Source organism: Pleurodeles waltl, chromosome 4_1 (assembly GCF_031143425.1).
Source record: "Pleurodeles waltl isolate 20211129_DDA chromosome 4_1, aPleWal1.hap1.20221129, whole genome shotgun sequence".
Taxonomy (NCBI): Eukaryota; Metazoa; Chordata; class Amphibia; order Caudata; family Salamandridae; genus Pleurodeles; species Pleurodeles waltl.
Window position 1 is genome coordinate 645,052,403 of NC_090442.1, and position 21,859 is coordinate 645,074,261.

Genomic DNA, 21,859 nt, shown 5'->3' on the forward strand with positions numbered 1-21,859 from the left:
TCGTTGCACTGCCAGTGAGCAACCTTTTTATCTGTGTCACTGAAGTGGAGGCTATTGGCCCACTCATGTAAAGTTCTACTTCTATGCTCTAACCTGGATCATAGCGCTAACATCCCAAATGTATGTTGTGTGTGTTTGTAGGTAGCCTGCCCGATATGTGCATGGTGGTTATGAGTGGAATATAGTATTGGAGGTCTTTGGAGTCATTGTGCACAAGATGAAGGTGAGGTTGTTTTTCCAGAGAGCTGGTGTGTTTTGCTGACATTCCTGAAGCTAGAGGGAGAAAACCTAGACACTGAAGTGGGAGAAAGGGGCAAGGCTCCTTTAGAAATTCTGCTACCCCTTTTGCTTGCTTGTCGAGTAACCAGAGCTGGTGTCTGCCTGACAGACAGATTCGCAGAGTAGAAGCAACGTCACCTAAGTTCATGCTGTGTTGTAAGAGATGACTACATGACTAGAAATGTAGAGAGAGAGAGAGAGAAGAAAAAAAAAGAAGAAAAAAAAAAATATATATATATATATATATATACATATATATATATATATATATATATCTTTTCCCAGAACACTGCGTGTGGATATCGAATGACCTTTGTTTAAAGTCCTTGCAAAATGATATCAGTAAAGTAAATAAATGTTAAAAACAGGCCTTTGGTTTGACTAGTTAATGTTTGTGAGTACCCAATATAATGTTTATATTTTTAATAGATGCATTATGCTTTCAAATAGAAATCTCTAACTTATTCGATTTCTTAAATTCAAATGCAAATTCTCACGACATTTGGTCAAATAATTCGATAAAAAATTGGTGATGTCAGGAGAAGAGCTTCTGTGTCAATGAACTGTAAATGCTGGTGACATAGGATTGTGTACTTGGTATGGTATGTGATTCCTTTTTGTTCTGGTTCCACAGGTCTGGGAGGTGGCAGTGCCCTATATTGAGAAATACAGAATGGAACACATACCCGAATCCAGGCCAGTGTCACCCACAGCATTTTCTCTGAGTTCACCGATGAACATGTGTTCTCTCCATGATCATAACGAGCAGTAGAGCAGACCGTTACTTGAGCAGCAGCAGCTAACAAAGTTTGTGGTGGTGTAACAACACTCTCTCAGTTATATGTTAGCGCCCAGGTGTAGGGGAGTAGAGACCAGATTTATCCATCTTTCTTTCACGTAAAGAACGCAGGTGCTCGTCTTTAACAGAGCGAAACTTTGGACAGTTTGCATGTTCTAGGCCTCTCACTCCGAGTGTAACATCCGCACTTCCGCTTTCAGAACTGTACAGCTCCATGTAACTAACTTTGCAAGAGGGTCATCCATTTATGTTTTGCTTCAAGAATAACTTGTGCTGTTAATTATAAAAATGTTATTTGTATGAATAAAATTATTTTCGGAAACACCTTATGAGGTATCTTATGCTTCTTTTGGATGAATATCTGTTACGTGGAAGAGAGAGATCCCCATCATGCTTCCTTCTCACGACAGCTTTCCACACAGATCCCCACCTAGGTTCCTGCAGCAGGATCTACACTGGCTGCTCTCCGAAGACACTGGGCAAACTACAATTAATATAAAATCATCTTGCGTGACTTGCAGTTGGACTGAGATGCAGAAAAGAACTTGCTCAAGGACGTCATGTAGGGGGTCACCAGGGGTTGCACCTTCGAACCCAGCTTCTCCTTTGCGACCCTGGCACTATCCTTGCGACTGCTGGCACAGAGCTTGTCCAGAACGCAGATTAAAGAAAGTTTTATGTGAGTTTTGTATTCCTCCAATTGTTCTCCCCTTGCTTCTAAGTTAATATTTCACTTTAGTTTTTAAGTTATATTTTATTTTTTTATTTTTTAAGTGTTCACATGTGAGATACTTTTAAAACAAAAAAGAAAAACATCTGCAATGTAGAGGTAAGAGGGTCTTCAGCACTCCCGTTAGATGCTGCACTAAGGCATTTTACATTTTCAAACGCCCAGGTGAAAGCTCACAGCGGAGTCTGCACAGCGTACTGGATATTAGTGACTCGGCAACAGGCCTTCTGTGCTTTATCGTAAAGAGGTATATAGAGTGAAAAGAAAAGAAAAAAAGCAGCTCATCGCTAACACTAATCAACTATAAGTATTCTAGGATGTTGCTTTGTCTGACGTCGAAGGCGGTGCTTAGTTTGTGAGAACATAAGTGCCAGGGCCCTCATCAGAGGCCAATGTAACTTGACCCACACATTGCTCCCGGACAGTGCTACCAATGATAGCGTCAGCACAACTACTTACATTACAACTACTTACAAGTGCGGCTTTTCAGACTATTGCGGGCCCTCTAGGCTATGAGACCGGTTGGGCTGTTGGTAATAGTTATTTTAATGTATCTTGAACTAAAACAACTGTCACAGAGCTAATCTCTAAATTAGACAGAAAGTGCTAGCAGAAAGTTGCAAGCCCCAATGTTTGCAATTAAGTGCTGGTGCCAAGCCCCGGAAACCACCGTCTCGAATTAAGCACTGACTTAAGGCTGTTTTGAGATCTGTTGCGACACCGTTCACTGGAAACCCTTTTAATGCTTATAGTGTGCTGATCGCTGCACAATAAAATGTGCTTTGCAGAGACAAATAACGTGGCAACATTTTCTGTAAAGTCACCAAGGTTAAAGGTTGGATGATGTCACTTCTGTGATGTTGTTTAGGCCTAAAGTAATGCAAATGTATTTCTTATGTATTCGGGTGTCATGGGACCTGTGATTTCACAGCTGCTACCCCTGGCATTTTGGTGAACTGACCCATGGACTTGCTATCAAAGACCAGCCACATTTTAAAGCTTAATGCACATTTTTTTTTTTTTCTTTTTTTTTTTTTAACTAATGGACTGTATAAAAGAGTCACTTAAATACATTTTTCCTATCTATTACACAGAATTCCTTCCAAACAATATTCATAATTGCATGCCTAATTGTCCTTATCACAGTCCTTATGTATTGACACACATTCTAATCAAAGTGACAGTAACTTGAGCCATTTAAAAAAGAAACATTGTTTTAAATCCAACTACTTGTTTCCAATGCAACGGGTCTCGCGTTTGCTCATGCTAGAGCTGATAGCGTTGTAAACTCCTAACCCGACTTTTCACCTATTGGCAAAAGTGTATTTATGTACGTAACCCGAAAAAGTGCAATTAACTGTGTAAAGCGCTCGACTTCTGCCAAGCAAAATCGCACTAGTAAAATAGAGAAAAAGTAGTCCACGAGCCGGACAGAAAACAGCGAGCCTCGCATGTTTTCTGAACTTGGTCGATGCGCTCGAGGAGGGCTAGCCACCGGAAAAGGCATGACTTATGCGTGCCTTCGACTAATGAAAGCAAGCGGATTTTAATAAGCAAGCCCACGAACCAATGAAAAACACTTACCTGATGTCGACAGGGCTCCGAGCCCTTTTCTAATAACTAAAGCGTCTCGCTGCGATACGCATGCGCGAGCGCATGCAACGCAGGCTCGACCCTAAAAAGAGCTCTACTCACATATTTCTGTTCCCATATGAACCCTCAGCACTCACTAGCAATGCTGTATAACACCGATCTATGTCACTTTTTGTAAAAATGTCCTAGATCGTTTTGGGGAAAGTAGAGAGAGGGAATCCCCAGAATGAAAATTAAGACTTGGAACAATGAAGATCAATGTAAGCAATTGTGTCAGTCTTCCTCATCACAGTCCTTACTTTGTGAGGATGTACCACATGGTGCCAGCACCTCCCGTCCAAGCACAACGTTCAAATAGATTGTAACTTGTGAAGAAGACCAAACATCCTTTCCATCTTGTAGTCATCAGGGACGACCACATTAACACAAGAAATACTTTAACGTGATGAACAGAGGATGCACCTGACCAGCAACATTGAACCTCCGTCGATGTGAGTATTGGAATTGGTAGTCTTGGACCATCTATGCTTCCTTACATTTGACAAAGCGATGAATCGCCTCACTTCACCCAAAGCTAAGTGAGGCATTAAAAGATCTGCGACCACAAAGCTGCTTGACAGAGCGTACTAGCATCAGGGAACATCCTACACCAGACCTCAGAAATGCAATAAGCAAGAGGCAAATCCCAGTATCAGAACAAGTGTGGGACCTTCTTCAGAAGCAACATATGATGGAGTAGGTGCCTCATCTTTAGGGTAAATCAACCAAGGCCCCTTGCACTAGGCTTCTGAATTAAAGTCCCTTTCTCAATTAGAGGTGTTGGCTATCATTCTACTGGTTCAGGGGGCAATGACGTCTAACCTAAAATAATAATGTTGAACTCCACACAAGTGTGCTGACTATAAACATGAAAAAGACGCTTTATTCCAGAGATAAATGAATATTCCAGAGAGTACAGCTTCCTGCCTCTGTGAACTTTTGTATATTGACAATCGAGACGAGTTTGGGAATGATGACCTGAAGGGCAATGTCAAAACCTAAGCCCAGGATAAAGAAGCTACCCAGACGCTCTGTTCCAGCTAGTCACAAGTATGAGGAAGCTTCCCGATCTGACCACTCAGCTGAGCTTTAGTAATTCTCGGCCTTCTATTGCAGCACGAAACTGTACTAAACTGAGCATATCAAAGCGTCATGCAGGTTTTCATTGACAAGCATATAAATGAAAAGAAGGACAGTTTTTTAAAATGTTTTAATAATGCATGTTAGAACTAACGAATGGCAATTTTATGGAATGGATTTCCTCAAAGTATTTTCAAAGCTTAACACCCCACGTCATTGTGTTTGAAGAACATCCTTTTGATCCAAATTGACCAATCCTGTTTGACTAGTTTTTAAGTATTGTACTATTTGTAGAAAAAAAACATTGTACTGCTGTAGCGTAAAAACTCTTGACAAATAGGTCCAACATCTTGCTTGTTTTGACGGTTCTGTATTGGTATTGTATGTGCCTTTTTTTTTTTTTTTACAACACAATGAGTTGTTAATGCAACTGGACAATCGGTAAGAGACACTTCAAAGTTACAAAACTCTAGTTAATGGTTTTCCTTTTTAGTGTTTCGTTTTTGGCCTAGAATGTCGTTAACCCTACAATCTACGCTAGTTAAACTTTTAGTGTGCTGGGTAATGAAAACCATGCCTTATCTGAGAACAAACACCTCTCTTTACCTACCTTTCAAACATTTACCTGGGTGAAGGCCTGTTGGGGGCAGAGAGGGAAAAGAAGACCCGTAATAGGGCCTCTTTTGTATACGTCAATATTGACGTTCTGTGCATACAGGGCTGTTTGCAGGATCGAAAAAGTCAGATCTGAGGCAGACTGCCACATTAGGAAATGTTTCCACAAACAGGCGCCTCTGAAAGCCCAAGAGGGCATGCCCCGGGTTGTAACGGCCTTTCCCCACCTTTCTTGCCCTTCTAGAGACACGTGCCACTGCAAGATCTGTTTTCCAATAGCCCTCCAAAACATTTATACTCCCAGTAACAGTGCACAACACATTTCAAACATCCCCACGATACAATTATTATTGCATTTTGGAGAGGATAACACAATTCACCCCTTTTAATGATGCTATTTACTTTTCGCATTTTTATCTAGCGCAGAATTGTCCTAAGGGCATTAGAGTGCTTTACATGAGCAACAGAATACATATCACTTTTAAAGCCACAGGGAGATTAAGGGCCATATGCACTAAAGCATTTTCCCATAGACACAGAATGGGTAAAATCCTCTAATACATCTGGCCCTAAGTGATTTGTCCAGAATCACAGGATGTTGTGCTGAGGCTCAGACTCAATCTAACGTTCTTTCCTATGGGATGTCTCTGCCTCCAGCATACATGAAACATTTGCATAAAACATTTCACAGCCAAGTGAGTGGAGGACATAGTTCCCCTCTATAGTTCAAACCTTCGTATATATTCATCATGACCAATTGCAAATGGCCTAAGTTATGCCTACAGGCGGTCGTTATCAATCCATCTTGTATAGTAAGCCACCGAACCACGAGTGAAAGTTTCCCAAAAAGAGCTGGTTTTAGTCTAATTTGGTAAAACTGCGAATGCACACGCTAATGTGATGTGCATAGGTTGCATAACTAGGGTTAACTATTTCAAAAACAGATTCTTCATTATGAATTCCGTGTAAAAATGTTTTTTTTTAAATACTTTTTGCAGCACTGACCGCTGGAGAATGTAAGTAGATTCGCCCTATTGCATATCTGGACGTCTTGTTCTGGGATGCTGGTGCAGACACACTGTACCTGTAAACGTTTTCATTTGACAGGTGATCGAGGTCAAATAAAACAATATATTTACATTCCTGATATCTCTGTTATGCCTGATCCTAAACTCTCTCCTTATTTCAACCATTGCCATGGTATCCTGTCTATGGCAGGACTCGCTTATATTACAAAACAAGCATTGCCAAAGCCAATAGGTCTCGCCTATACAAGAGCTATTGGCTTTGGCAATGTGTTTTTGCCATGTTGTATATCAGTGTGGCTGCTGTTCAGCATGGCTAAAAGTTAGTGGCGTGGAGTTTCATTGAGTGGAGTGGGGGATTAGAGTGTTGTAGAGTGGAGGAGCGGGAGTAGAGTGTCATAGAATTGATTGGAGAAGAGAGGAGTTTAGTGGCAGAGTGTGTTGTGGAGCGGCGTGGGGTGGAATAGGGTGGAGTGGTTTGGAGTGGAGTGAGGTACTGGGATGGATTGGAGTAGAGTGGTGTGGGCTGGATTGGAGTAGAGTGGGGTGGATTGAATGGGGTGGGTTGAAATGGGATGAGTTGAATTGGAGTGAGGTGATTGGATTGGGGTGGGTGAATTGGACTGAAGTGATAGAACTTGGGGTGGGGTTTATTGATTGGGGGGTTTGGGGTGGATTCGACTGGGGTGGGGTGTATTGGATTGGATTGGACTAGAATGGGGTAAAGTGGACTGGATTGGATGAACTGGAGTAGGGTGGGCTGGATCGGGTGGGGTGGACTGGAGTAGAGTGAGTTGGGGTGGACTGGAGTAGAGTGAGGTGGATTAAATGAGAGTGGATTGGAGTGGATTGGAGTGGGGTTGACTGGACTGAACTGGGTGGGTAGGGGTGGATTTGAGTGTGGTGGTTTGGATTGGAGTGGGCTGTTTTGAGGTGGGTCGGTTTACACTGCGATGGGTGGATTGGAGTGGAGTGGATTACACTGAGGTGAGGTGGATTGGACTGGAGCAGAAATTGAGTGTGGTGGACTGGATTGTGGTGGACTATATTGGAGTGGATTGGATTGGAATGGGGTGGGTGGATTTGAGTGGAATGGAATGTTTGTAGTGGAGGGGGTGGACTAGATTGGAGTGGACTGGATTTGAGTGGGGTGGGTTGCAGTGGATTGGAATGGAGTGGGTTGGACTGGAGTGAGAAGGATTGAGGTGGACTGGAATAGAATGGAGTGGGGTAGATTTGATTGAGTGGGGTGGATTAAGTGAGGTAGATTTGTTTGTTGTGGGTTGGTTTGGATTGGTGTGGGGTGGAATTGATTGGTGTGAGTTGGGATGGACTGGATTAAGGTTGTTTTGAGGTCAAATCATATCAGGGTTTATAAAACGCAACTACTCACCTATAAGGGTCTCTAAGCGCTAAGGAGGTTTGTCCTCTGAGCTTCAGTTGAAGAGCCAGGTTTTAAGGTCCTTCCTAAATTTGGGTAGTTATGGTGACTGCCTGAGGTGTAGGGTGTTCCAGCTCTTTGCTGCGAGGTAGGCAAAGGATCTCCCACCAGCTGAGGTCTTCTGTATGCGGGGTACGGTGGCTAATACTTGCTGAATGAAGTGGAGAGGTGTGGTGGGATCGTGGAGGGCTTGTAGGCGTGGATGAGGAGCTTAAAGTTCATTCTTTTCTAGATAGGGAGCCAGTGGAGATCTCTTAGGTGATTGGAGATATGTTTGTGATGAGGAATGTCTAGGATGAGTCTGTTGGAGGTGTTGTGGGTGAGCTGTAACTTCTTCAGGTTCTTCTGGGTGGTACCAGCGTAGAGGGTGTTGCCATAATCAAGTCTGCTGGTAACCAAAGTATGGGTTATAGTTTTGCAGCAGTCCTTTGGGATCCATTTGTAGATCTTACAGAGAAGTCAGAGTGTGTGAAAGCAGGAGGATGCGACTGAGTTGTCTTGTCGGGTCATGGTGAGTGATGAGTCCAGGATGATGCCAGGGTTGCGTGTGTGGTTTGTTGGGGTGAGGGGTTGCCAAAGGTTGATGGCCACCAGAGTCATCCCAGGCTGATGTGGATCATCCCAGGATGAGGATCTCGGTCTTGTCAGAGTTGAGCTTGAGGCAGCTGTCCTTTATCCAAGCAGCGACGGCTTCCATCCCGTTGTGGAACTTCTTCTTGGCAGTAATGGGGTTTCCGGTTAGTGAGATGATCAGCTGGGAATCGTAAGCGTAGGAGGTGATGTTCAGTCCATGGTACCTGACGATGGATGTGAGAAGGGCCATGTAGACGTTAAAGAGTGTTGGGCTCAGGGAGGAGTCATGTGGAACTCTGCAGCTGATCTCCCTAGGTTCCGACAGGTGAGGCGGGAGTCTGACTCTCTGTGTTCGGCCAGACAGGAAGGAGCGTATCCATTGTAGGGTCTTTCCATAGATGCTGGCTGCGTGGAGCCTGGAGCAGCTGGTGAGATGTGAGACCATCTCATAGGAGGCTGCTAGGTCCAGTAGGATGAGGGCTGCTGTATGGCCATGGTCGAGGAGCGAGCGGATGTCATCTGTGGCAGCTAGGAAGGTGGTCTCCATGCTGTGATTGCTCCAGGAGCCTAACTCGGAGGTGTCCAGGATGTTGTTGTCCTCGATTTGCTTATGGAGCTGAGCACTGATGGTCTTTCCAATGACCTTTGCTGGGAAAGGCAGCAGAGAGATGGGGCGGTAATTATTGAGGTCCAGGGGGGTTGGCCATGGGTTTCTTCAAAAGCGGGCGGATCTCTGCGTGCTTGCAGTCCTCTGGGAAGGTTGCTGTCTCTATGGAACAGCTGAGGGTGTGTGGGAGCTCGGGTGCAATGGATGTGTTGGCCTTGTTGAAAACGTGGTGAGGACAGGTGTCCGTGGGGGCTCCTGAGTGGATGCTGCTCATGATTGAGTGGCTCTTGTATGTGGTGAGGGTGGCCCAGCAGTGCAGGGTCTGTGGTGGTTCGATGGGATGGATCTGGGGGTTGTTGGAGGGCTTGGGATCCAAAGCTGTTGTATATGTGTTGGAAAATGGGTTATTGGTAGGGCAGGTAGGTACCTACACCTAGCAACAAGCCACTAACCTCCACCTAGGTACAGTTAGGTCTCAGTAAATTAATCCCAGCTCAACCCTTGGTAGCTTGGCAACGAGCGTCAAGGCTTAACTTAGGAGACAAAGTGTAAAGCATTCAAATATCACAAAACAGTAATTAAATAAAACACAGGAAACAGTTTAAAAATCCAAAACCAATTTATAAAAATAGTTTATATTTTTATCTTTAAAATGACAAAAAAAGGATTAAAATCGGTTCAGGGGAACCGGAGATATGAATTTTTAAAGAATTATTGCTTTTCTAGCGCTTAGAAACAAAAAGCGCCAATCGGGTCATCTGGTTGCACCAGGACCGGGGCAAAGTCAAAGTTTCAGGCCGACCGCGATGGAGCCCTGCTCGGCTACAGGTCGCGGGAGGCCTCGGTTAAAAAGTTACCTTCTGACTTAGTCTTTATTTTGAAGTTTTTCTTCACCGGGACGAACCTGCGAGTTGAATCCGACCTCCTGGAGCCCTTGTCCGGATACGCGATGTGGGTTTCCTCAGTGGAGACTTTTACCTTCGGACTTAGTCGTTTTTTCGAGATGAAAATCCTTCGACCGGGGTAAACCTGGATCTTGATCCGACGTCCATGGAGCCCTTCTCGGATACGATGGCTGGGAGGTCCCGGTCAACTTTTTACGTTCGGACTTAGTCTCTTTTTTGGATGTTTTTCTTTACCGGGACGAACCACGAAGTCAGGCCGGGTCGCGGTTGAGGCAAGCCGGCTAGAATTTCCGCGGCGGGTCGGTCCCTCTCTGGAGCTTTTTTCCAAAAATTCTCAAATCTTTTCCAAACTTCTGGGGCTTCACCCAGATGTTCTTTTAAGGTTCTTTTGGGGTCCACAGCTCACCCCAAGGGTCCAGAAGTTCTGTGATGGTCCTTGGGGGTGCGGACTTCAACTCCCAGAATGCACCTGGCGCAAACTCCTTTTTGGCGACTGGACAGTGGTCAGCTGGTCGCTTTCTTCAGGAGTTGGTGCAGGGGACTCTGGTTTAGCAATTTTTCACCTGTAGCAAACAGGGAGTCCCTCCTTGAACCAGTTGAAGCCAGGCAAAGTCCTTCTTGTGGTGAAGCCCAAGTGTGCAGCTGGTGCAGTCCTTCTGAGTGCAGGTTCCAGGTGCAGGCCAGGGGTCCAGCAGGGCAGTCCTTCTTCTTCTTTAGTTCCTTTCTTGTTGAATTCTGGAGGGGATCTGAGGTGTGGGTGCAGGTCTGCCAGTTTTATCCTTGCTCCTGGGTGAAAAGCAGGGGGGCCCTGGTTCTCCAATCAGGGACAGGGTCGTCCCCCTGTGATGACCACTTCCTGGGAAGTGTGGCAAAAATCCATCCCAGAAGGCAACAGTCTCTAAAAATCCAACATGGATGAATCTGATTTTTGGAGGTTACATCTGGCTGAGCCCACCCACTGGTGTGGCTAAAAATCATAAACACACCCCTCTCCTGCCCTCTCCTAATCTAATCAAGGGGGCACCTAATTGTCTGGGGTTGCAGGATGTGGGGGTGTTGCTGGGTGCTGCAAATGTCCTTCTCTGCCTTTGAAGACCAGTTTGGCAGCCCTCCCCCTTCCTGCCTCACCATCTGCTGAGGGGAGATTCTCTCCCCCAAGCACATTCCTTTGTGTGAAGCCTGGCCACTTCACACCTCATCAAGGCAGCCTGGCAGAAGCTGCTGCAGGCTGGCCAATCAGAGCACAGCAGCAAAAACAATGCAGAGCTGAAATTGGCAACTTTTTAGGTAAAGTCTAAACTTTTTACCTGAACAAGTTATATTAAATCCAACAACTGGAAGTTGTGGGATTTATTACAACAATTAATTTGATACCAAATTCTTGGTATGTAACATTTAAGGAGACTTTAAAATTTAAAATAAAGTCTGCCCATTCTAGCCTATGAAGGCCATTTACTTCAATGAGGGAAAAACGAATTTGTCTGTTTTTACCTCACCAGGGCTTATAAATCTATTTTTATAAAGTCCCTGCTTATAGTTACATGGCACCCAGCCCTAGGGGCACATAGGGCACACCTTAGGGGTGACTTATATGTAAAAATAAGGTAGTTTAAGACTTTGGAAGTACCTTTAATTCCAAAGTCGAATTTGCATATAACTTTAATTTAAAAGCAGCCAGCAAAGCAGGCCTGCCTTTAAAATGACACTGGGCACCTCAGCAGTGCACCTAGGTGTGCACCACCTAGGCTGTGGTCCCTAAACCTACATGCCCTACCATATACTAGGGACTTATAGGTAGGTTAACTTAGCCAATTATAATTAGCCTAATTTGCATATCCTTTTTACACAGAGCACAGGCCCTGGGACTGGTTAGCAGTACCCAGGGCACCATCAAAGTCAGGAAAACACCAGCAAAAAGAGGAAAATGGGGGCAAAAAGTTATGGGGCCTCTGCAATCAGCCCTGTTTTCTCACAATATGTCTTTGATTTTCCAGTGGAAGAAGTTGGCTACCCTGTTGCAGAGATCTTGAGATGGAGGAATGTTTGCTGTTTCTGATTGGGGGTTGGCAAATTCTTTAACCACGGCGAAGAGCTCTTTGGTGTTGTGAGCAGTGGCGCTGATGTGTTCCTGCAAGGTGGCTTTGCTGGTGACTCTGATGAGGTGGTGGTGGGATGTGGTGGCTGCTTTGAATGCCTCAGTCTTCCGGGGACTTGCTGTTCCCCCATCTTTTCTCTAGCGATCTTCAGGTTGTCCTGGAGTGCGTGGGAGAACCAGCAGATCTTCTTGAGGTGGTGTTTAGTTGAGTTCTTACAGGGAGGGTCTAGGGTGTTGGCGCATTCAGAGATCCATTGGTAGAAGTTCCGTGCTGAGATGTTAGTGTCTACGGTGGGGTGCAGGGGAGACTTGGGGGGGGGTGTTGGAGAACTGTTCCTTGGTGATCCAGTTTCATTTTCTGCTTGGGGCTTGAAGTGTGTGGAGGAGGATGGTCGGTGAGGTGATGGTGAAATTGATGTAGTGGTGGTCAGTCCAGTGAAGTGTGGATGTGTTATCAATGGTGATGTTGTTGCTGGTGGAAAAAATGGCATTGAGCGTGTGCCCTGTGATGTGTGCGGTGAGGTAACCAGTTGCTTTAGTCCTATTGTCACCATCACTGCTTCCTTGCTCGACAACCTGCATGCATGCATGCCACCAGGGATGAGGCACAGGTGGGAGTCTGCGGGAGGAGGTGGGCCTCGAACTGATAGTAGGACAGGCCCTCAGTTCGAAATGCGGCAGAGGCAGCAGCAACAAGTGGAGCTGCACAGAGGATGAACAGATGTTGACCAAGAGGTCATAAGGGTCGACCTCTCGGTGCATAGTGGCCGCCATTAGGAAGGGGAGGGGAGGGAAGTGGGGGATCTGGTCAGCTGGGAGGCAGAAGAGCCGAAAGGTGCTTCACAGGGAGGGAGCAGGGCCGCAGGAATAGCAGGGGCACAGGAAATGCGGGGAGAGTGAAAGGGGAGAGAAAGAGACAAGAAAGAAAATAAAATCAAAACAACAACAGAAAAATAAGCAGAAGTAAAGAGAAACAGTAAGATACTTACATACAGATGGCCACCAGGGATGAGGCGCTGGCGGGTGCCTGCAGGTGGGCCTCGAGTCAGACTGGCTCTCAGTTCGAAATGTGGTAGAGGCAGCAGCAGCAGGTGGAGCTGGACAGAGGAGGGTAAACAGACGCTGACCAGGAGGTCAGAGGAGTCGTCCTCTCGGTCAGCAGTCCACCCACGCATAGGTGGGTGGACATCACAGGCATGGGATGGATTAAGGTGGAATGTATTCGACTGGAGTGGGATGGGTTAAGGTGAACTGGATTAGAGTGGGATGGATTGGATTGGAGTAGACTGAACTGGGGTGGTGTGGACAGAGGAGGGTAAACAGACGCTGACCAGGAGGTCAGAGGAGTCGCCCTATCAATGAGCAGTCCACCCACACATAGGTGGGTGGACATCACAGACATAAAATGGATTAAGGTGGAATATATTGGACTGGAGTGGGATGGGTTAAGGTGAACTGGATTAGAGTGGGATGGATTGGATTGGAGTAGACTGAACTGGAGTGGGGTGGAGTGAAGAAGAGTGGGCAAGAGTGGATGAGAGTGGGTTGGACTGGAGTAGAGTGGGTTAGACTGGAGTAGAGAGGGGTGGATTGGAGTAGAAAGGGGTGGAGTAGAGTGAGGTGAGGGGGATTGAAGTGGGTTGGAGAGGATGAGGTGGATTGGATTGGAGTGGGTGGATTGAAATGGGGTGGAGTGGACTGTATGGGGTGGATTGGAGTGGGGTTGTTTGTATTGGGGTGGGGAGTGGATTGTACTAGGTGTGGTAGGGTGGACTGTAGTAGGGTGGAATGCATTGAGGTGGGGTAGATTAGAATGCAGTGGGGTGAATTGGATTGAGTGGGGTGAATAGGATTGGATGCTGGTGGAGTGAGGTGGACAGGAATGGAGTGGATTAGATTGAGTGGGGTGGATTGGACTGTAGTGAAATGGATTGGACTGGAGTGGGATGCACTGGATTGGGGTGGGGGGGATTATGTTGGTGTGGAATGTGGTGCATTAGATTGGGGTGGAGTGGGATGGATTGGATTGGAGTAGACTGAACTGGGGTGGGGTGGATTAATTTGGGGTGGATTGGGGTAGAGTGGGGTGGATTGAAGTGGGGTGGATTGGAGTAGACTGGGTGGATTAAGAAGAGTGGGCAAGAGTGGATGAGAGTGGGTTGGACTGAAGTAGAGGGGTAGATTGGAGTAGAGAGGAATGGATTGGAGTAGAGAGGGGTGGATTGGAGTAGAGTGGGCTGAGGGGGATTGAAGTGGGTTGGAGAGGATTGGGTGGATTGAAATGGGGTGAAGTGAACTGTATGGGGTGGAGTGGGGCAGATTGGAGTGGGTGGTTTGTATTGGGGTGGGTTGGATTGAACTAGGTGTGATAGGGTGGACTGTAGTAGGGTGGAATGCATTGAGGTGGGGTGGATTAGAATGGAGTGGGGTAAACTGGATTGAGTGGAGTGAATAGGATTGAAGTGAAGTGGATTGGATTGAGTGGGGTGGATTGGATTTGAGTGGAATGGATTAGACTGGAGTGGGATGCACTGGATTGGGGTGGGTGGATTATGTTGGTGTGGAATGTGGTGCATTGGATTGCGATGGAGTGGGGTGGATTGGATTAGAGTGGGGTGGATTAAGATGGTGTGGGGTGGACTGGATTGAAGTAGGGTGGATTAACGTGAACTGGTTTGGACTGGGATGGATTAAGGTGAATTGGAGTTTGATGGACTAGAGTGAGGTGGGTGGATTAGAGTGGGATGGATTGGGTTAGATTGAATTTGGGTGGTTAGATTCGTGTGGGGTGAGTTAGATTGGAATGGGTTGGATTTAATTGGAGTAGGGTGGGTTGGATTGGAATGTGGTTGACTGTATTGGGATGGAGTAGATTGGATAGGAGTGGTGTAGGCTGGACTGTAGTGAGGTGTGTTGCACCGGCATGTATTGTCGTCGATTGACGAGGGGTAGATTGGACTGGAATTCGGACAGATTGCCATGGATTGGAGTGTGGAAGATTGGAATGGGCAAATTGTACTGGATGGCAGTGGTGCAGATTGGAGTTGAGAAGATTTTTTTCTAATTGGAGTGGTGCAGATATTTTTATTAGAGTGGTGCAGATTATTTTTCGATTGGAGTGGGGCAATCAAATTGTTTTGGATTGGAGTGGGGGAAATTGTTTTGAATTAGAATAGGACAGATTGTTTTGGATTGGAGTGGGAGAGATTTGAGTGAGGCAGATTCTTTTGTATTGAAATGGGCATATTGTTTTGGATGGGGTGGGGCAAATCAGAGTGGGGCAGATCAGAGTTGTTCGTGATGAGGTGGATTGGAGTGGGGCGAAATGTTTTGGAGTGGGATGGGGCAGGATGTTTTGGATTTAAATGGACAGACTATTTTGGGTTGGAGTAGGGAATATTGTTTTGGAATGGAGTGGGACAGATTGGAATGGGACACATTGTTTTGGATTGGAGTTGGGCAAACTGTTTTTGATTGGAATAGGGCTGGTTGTTTTGGATTGGAGTTGGACACATTGGAGTGGGGCAGATTGTTTTGGATTGGAGTGTAGCAGATTGTTTTATATTGGAGTGGGGCAGATTGTTTTAAATCAAGGTGGGGCAGATCGGAGTGGGGCGGATCAGAGTTGTTCATTGTGTGGTGGATTGGATTTGAGTGGGGCGGATTGGATTGGATTGGAGCGGGATGCATTGGATTGAGGCAGATTGGAGTGGGGCAGGTTGTTTTGATTTGGAGTGGGGCAGGTTGTTTTGTATTGGAGTGGGGCAGGTTGTTTTGTATTGGAGTGGGGCAGGTTGTTTTGTATTGGAGTGGGGCAGGTTGTTTTGTATTGGAGTGGGGCAGGTTGTTTTGTATTGGAGTGGGGCAGGTGGTTTTGTATTGGAGTGGGGCAGGTGGTTTTGTATTGGAGTGGGGCAGGTGGTTTTGTATTTGAGTGGGGTAGGTGGTTTTGTATTTGAGTGGGGCAGATGGTTTTGTATTGGAATGGGGCAGATTGTTTTGGATTGGAGTAGGACAGATTGGAGGGGGCAGGTTATTTGGATTGTAGTGGGGTTGATTGTTTTTAATTGGAGTGGAGCAGATTGTTTTGGATTGGAAGGGGGCAGATTGGAGTGGGGCTGATTGTTTTGGATTTTACCGGGACAGATTGGAGTAGGGCACATTGTTTTGGATTGTAGTGGGGGAGATTGTTTTGGATTATAGGAGGGCAGACTGGAGTGGGGCATAATGTTTTGGACAGAAGTGGGGAAGAATGTTTTGGACTGAAATGGATAGATTGTTCTGGATTAGAGTAGGGCATATTGTTTTGGATTGGATTGGAGTGGGACAGATTGGAGTGGGACTAATTGTTTTGGATTGGAGTGGGGCAGATGGTTTTGGATTGGAAAAGGACAGGTTGTTTTGGATTGGAGTGGGGCAGATTGTTTTGGATTGAAGTGGGATAGATCGTTTTCAATCAGGGTGGAGCAGATCAGAGTGGGGCAGATCGGAGTTGTTCATGGTGAGGTGGATTGGAGTTCGTGGATTGGATTGGAGTGGGCCCTATTGGTTTGGCTAGAGTGGGGCAGATTGGTTTGGATTGGAGTGGGGAAGATTGATTTGGATTGGAGTGGGACAGATTACAGTAGGGCAGGTTGTTTTGGATTGGAGTGGGGCAGGTTCTTTTGGATTGGAGTGGGGCCGATGGTTTTGTACTGGAGTGGGGCAGATGGTTTTGTATTGGGCTGGGGAAGATTTGTTTTTGATTTGAGTAGGATAGATTGGGGTGGGGCAGATTGTTTTGGATTGGAGTGGAGCAGATCGTTTTGGATTGGAATGGGGCAAATTAGAGTGGGGCAAATTGTTTTGGATTGTAGTAGGGCGGATTGTTTTGGATTGTAGTGGGGTAGAGTTTTGGGATTATACTGGGGCACATTGTTTTGGATTAGAATGGGGCAAATTGTTTTGGATTAGAGTGAGACACATTTTTTTAGATTTGAGTGGAGCAGACTGTTTTGGATTGGAATAGGGAAGGTTGTTCTGAATTTGAGTGGGGCAGATTGTTTTGGATTGGAGTGGGGCAGATTGTTTTAGATTTGAGTGGGGCTGATTGATTTAGATTTGACTGAGGCAGATTGTTTTGGGTCAGGGTGAGGCAGATTGTTTAGGGTCAGGGTGGGGCAGATCGGAGTTGTTTGTGGTGAGGTGGATTGGAGTGGGGCGGTTTGGATTGGAGTGGGGCAGTTTGGATTGGAGTGGGACTGATTGGATTGGAGTGGGACTGATTGTAGTAGGATGGATCAGAGTGGGCCAGCAGGTTGGTTTGGATTGAAGTGGGGCAGGTTGGTTTGGATTGGAGTGGAGAAGATTGGATTGGATTGTAGTGGGACAGGTTGTTTTAGATTGGAGTGATGCAGATTGTTTTAGATTGGATTTGGGTAGATTGTTTTGGATTGGAGTGGGGCAGAATGCTTTGGATTGAAGTGGGGCATGTTAGAACGGGCAGATTGTTTTGTATTTGGGTAGGGCAGATTGTTTTGTTTTGGATTTAGGCGGGTTAGATTGTTTTGGATTGGGGTGGTGTAGGTTGTTTTGGATTGCAGTATTGGGGTGGGGCAGATTGTTTTGGATTGAAGTGGGGCAGATTGGAGTGGGGTGTCAACACACCCCACTCCAATCTGCCCCACTTCAAGGACTGTAGTGTGGCGGATTGGGATTGGAGTGTGGCGGATTGGGATTGGAGTGTGGCGGATTGGGACTGGAAGGTGGCAGATTGTTTTGGATTGGAGTGGGCAGATTGTTTTGGGTTGGAGTGGGTCAGATTCTTCTGGACTGGAGTAGATTGAAGTGGGCAGATAGTTTTGGATTTGAGTGGGAAAGGTTAGAGTGGGGCACATTGTTTTGGATAGCTATACTGTAGTGGGGCAGATTCTTTTAGGTTGGAGTAGGGCGGATTGGAGTGAGGTGGGTTGGGAGGACTGGAGTGTGGTGAACTGGAGTGGATTGGGGTGAGAAGTTTGGATTGGAGTGGGGCGGATTGGGGTGTACAGCACGATTATTTGTTAAAGCATAATTTCGAAAATTACACATCATAAAGAAACAATGTTGCTTTGCAATATTTAGAACAAGATAATAGTCATCTTTTGAGAACAGCACCCTCTAGCAAAAACTAAATAAAACATCAGTGCAAAGTGAGAAAGGTGGACTTGGCAAAATAAAACAAAAAGTTAATTAAAGAAAATACAAATTTGCAATTTTGTTTGTCCTGCTGAGCACGTTTTTGCCAGTTACGCACCTTCTGCCTCAATGACACTAGAAGTTAAAAAGAACAAAATAGTACCTCAATCATGTCGGGAGCAGCGGATGGTACTGATTAAGTTGAATCAATCAGTGCTTAGTCCCTGCTCCATGGACAGGAATGGAAATAATGAAATGCAATTGTGAGTCTGTAAAGAAGAGCTCTTTTGTAATTACAACAGTGTCTCACAAGCGATATGCATACTCTAGTGCATTCTGTTGCAGGCTCGACCCTATAAACAGTAGTTAAGTTAGGATGCACTCAGTATAGCTTTAGCCTACTACTACGTCCTGACTCTCCACTATTGTCAACATCTGGGACTGACTTAAATCAGGAATGAAAAAGCAACAATGTAAAATTGTATTGGGCAGCAGAACATCTAATATAAACCTATTTCTGAGAATATATTTTTAACTCTCTGCATCCCCTCTGAAGAACGTATCAAGCTAATAATGTTGGCAGAAAGTATACTGTCCCAAGTATTCAGCCTGTCAGTATCTTTGATCAGATCAACTAGTGCCACCTTATGTACGATGACATGCACTAGGGTATTTACAGAAATGTTGGAACAATGCAGAGGGATTCAGGTCCCGATTTATCAAACCTTTGTGGTGCAATGTCAAAAAAAGTGATGCAAACTGACACAAAGATTAGAATTTAGGAGTTTTTTTTATTTAGCACAAATCATGATTTACACTGCAATGCATGGATATACAATTGGAAAAGGTTAAAAATATGTCAAAGTATAATATTTTACACTGCAAAAGTATTCTTCGAGTCTTAAACCTAGGTTAGACATCACACACATACGTCCACTCTGGTACAAAGGTTTGTGAATGGCACAAGGCTGCCTAAAGTGTGCAAGCGCAGTGGGGGAGAGAAAAAGAAAGAGTTCCCTATTCCTAGATATGGCAGTCTTCTGCTTGCTCCTTTTGATGCAATGCAGAGCACCAATTTTGGCTACTACACTGTGTTGCATATATGTACATAAATATGTCCCTTAGTGTCGGGTGCAAGATGTGGTCATCTTTCAATGGTACCTTTGTATGTTCTTTTCTCTGCATCCAGAGAAGTTTTAAGACTTTGGCACAGTGGGCTCGAGCCCAGGGCCCCAGTCTTCCAGGGGGCCCCCTGATAAAGCCAGCTCTATTCTGCAGAGTGTTGTACTGATGCCCTTGAATAATTCTTGCAGATTGTTTTAAATACCAGTTTCCTTTCATTTATTTTTATTGTGATGTTTGAGACTCTATTAAGACATTTTGCAGAGAAATGTTTGTTCTTCAACACCATCAACAAGACCTCATATTTGAGAAATGGGAGGGAGGTCACAAGGGTTATTTGCAATAATGTTAGTGAGGCACGGCTGTATTATAATATTGAAAACACACATCACTGTTCTTCAATATTACAAGTAAACACATTTAGAATATATACCAGTGTACCTCTGCACTTCCAATGACCTGGCCAAAGAGGCCATGAAAGAGCTGAAATTGGATCATGAATCCAAAGCCATTCTGAACACGGGCTCCCAAATCACATTTGCCTCAGGGCCCCCGAAATCCATCTGTCTGCATTTAGCGCCTCCTCTCATAATAATGTAATGGTAGGAAGAACAGAAGGTTTGTGTTGGAAATGGCCCTTTTTGCAGTGTTATCCCCAAACTTTTTGCCTTCTTCCTCTTATTTTTTGAGGTCTGTTTTTGCTGGTTTATTGTCTCTGCGCACTTTACCACTGCAAATCAGTGCTAAAGTGCAAGTGCTCCCTATAGAAATTGTACTGGTGATTGGTTTATACATGATTTGCATATTTGATTTACTAGTAAAGTACACTAGAGGTGCCCAGGGCCTGTAAATCAAATGCTACTAGAGGGCCTCCAGCACTGGTTATGCAACCCACATTAGTAGCCCTGTACACATAGCTCAGACCTGCCACTGCAGTGTCTGTGTGTGCAGTTTTAAACTGCCAATTCGACTTGGCAAGTGTACCCAGTTGCCAGGCCTCAACATTCCCTTTTACTACATGTAAGGCACCCCTAACTTAGGCCCTAGGTAGCCCCATGGGCAGGGTGCAGTGTATGTTTAAGGTAGGACATATACTTGTGTGTTTTATATGTCCTAACAGTGAAAGGCTGCCAAATTCAGTTTTCACTGTGCAAGGCCTATCTCTCTCATAGGTTAACATTGGGCCTGCATTTAAATATCCTTAAAGCGCAGATTCTCTTTGAGAGCAGATACAAATGTGGAGTTTAAGGTCTCTGAGTTCACAATTTAAAAATACATCTTTTAGTGAAGTTGGTTTTTAAATTGTCTGTTTGAAAATGCCACTTTTATAAAGTAGGCATTTTCTTGTTTATACCATTCTGTGACTCTGCCTGTTTGTGGATTGTCTGTCTGGGTCAGTTTGACAGTTGGGCTGTTCACACCTCTCCTCTAGACAGTGACACAAAGAGGGATGGGGTGTAGCCTGCATATCTTGATTAGACATCTGTGCTGGAGGGGAGGGGAGGAGTGGTCACTCACAATGGAAAGGACTGTGCCTGCCCTCACACAATGCCATCTCCAGATCATTCAAAATGCTGCAGCACAGCTTTTGCTCCACTCTCCTAAACTGTTTCCCCACAGTTAGTATGCTTCGGACCATACACTGGTTATCCATTGATTGGTGTGTGTGTTTTAAGGCATTGTGCTATATACAGAAATGCCTTTCAAATTTTGGACCTGCTTATCTTAGAGCTTTGGGGGCATATTTATACTCTGTTTGCACAGAATTAGCGTCATTTATTTTTACTCTAATTCGGTGCAAAACTAACTCCATATTTATACTTTGGTGCTAGACCTGTCTAGCGCCAAATTATGGAGTTAAAGTCATTTTTTGTAAGTGAAGACCTACCTTGCCTTAATGAGATGCAGGGTAGGCTTTGCCGTGCAAAAAATGACTGTATGGCCTTAACGCCATATTTATACTACCATGCAAAAATGGTGCAAGGGAGGGAGGAGGGGTCAAAAAATGGTGCAAAGCTTGCTTTGCCTCCTTTTTAAAGCCTGGGTCAGGGTTATTATTACAATAATAATAATAAATAAATAATCTGAAGACATAGCATTCAATGAGCATTAAAATTTCCAAATGGTGACTGATGTTAACCATTGTGTTAGAAGTGGGGTCTCTAGTTGGCAGTGAGTTTACACCCTGTCCAACTAGGGACCCTCGCTCTAGTCAGGGTAAGGGAGATACACAGCTCAGATAACCCATGCTTACCCCCTTGGCATCTTGACACAAGCAGTCATGCTTATCTGCAATGTGTAAAGTATTTGTAGAAACACACACAGTGAAAACACTACAAAAAAACTCCACACCAGTTTAGAAAAATTGACAATATTTACCGAAATCAAACAAGACCAAAATTACAAAGATCCAAAATACACAAGTAAAGATATAAAATTTTAAAGTAAAAAGAGTTTTAATCCATAAGAATCAATGGATGCGTTGTTTTAGCACAAAGTACCTGGTATGCATCAGAAACAAAGTCGCATTGGCAAGCATGGGTTGAAAAGCAAGCAATGTGTTGAGTCCTTCCTCACAAGTGAGGACGTGCATCAATTCTTTCTCCACCAGGTAAGCGATGCATCAATTCTGTCCTCGCAGTGAAGGGTCTGTTCCGTGATGTTGAATATTTTGATGGCCAGGGACGATGCATAGAAAATCCAGCTGCACAGCCGTGATGAATCTGCGCTGAGCTGGCAATGTGTTGATTCCACCAGCACTGCTGCGATATTTCAGCTGCGGTGCAGACGCTGCATTAAT

General features: G+C 45.0%; 1 protein-coding gene across 1 annotated transcript in view; it reads left to right on the plus strand.

Annotated features, from left to right (window-relative positions):
• The window catches only part of HAL (histidine ammonia-lyase), a 189,175-nt gene extending 187,773 nt beyond the window's left edge, over nt 1-1,402 (plus strand). The window contains exon 21 of the mRNA XM_069229088.1: nt 914-1,402. Within this exon, the coding sequence (XP_069085189.1) occupies nt 914-1,051 (138 nt within the window). The 3' untranslated portion in view covers nt 1,052-1,402. The remainder of the gene's footprint in view (nt 1-913) is intronic.
• Nucleotides 1,403-21,859: the final 20,457 nt, after the last annotated feature.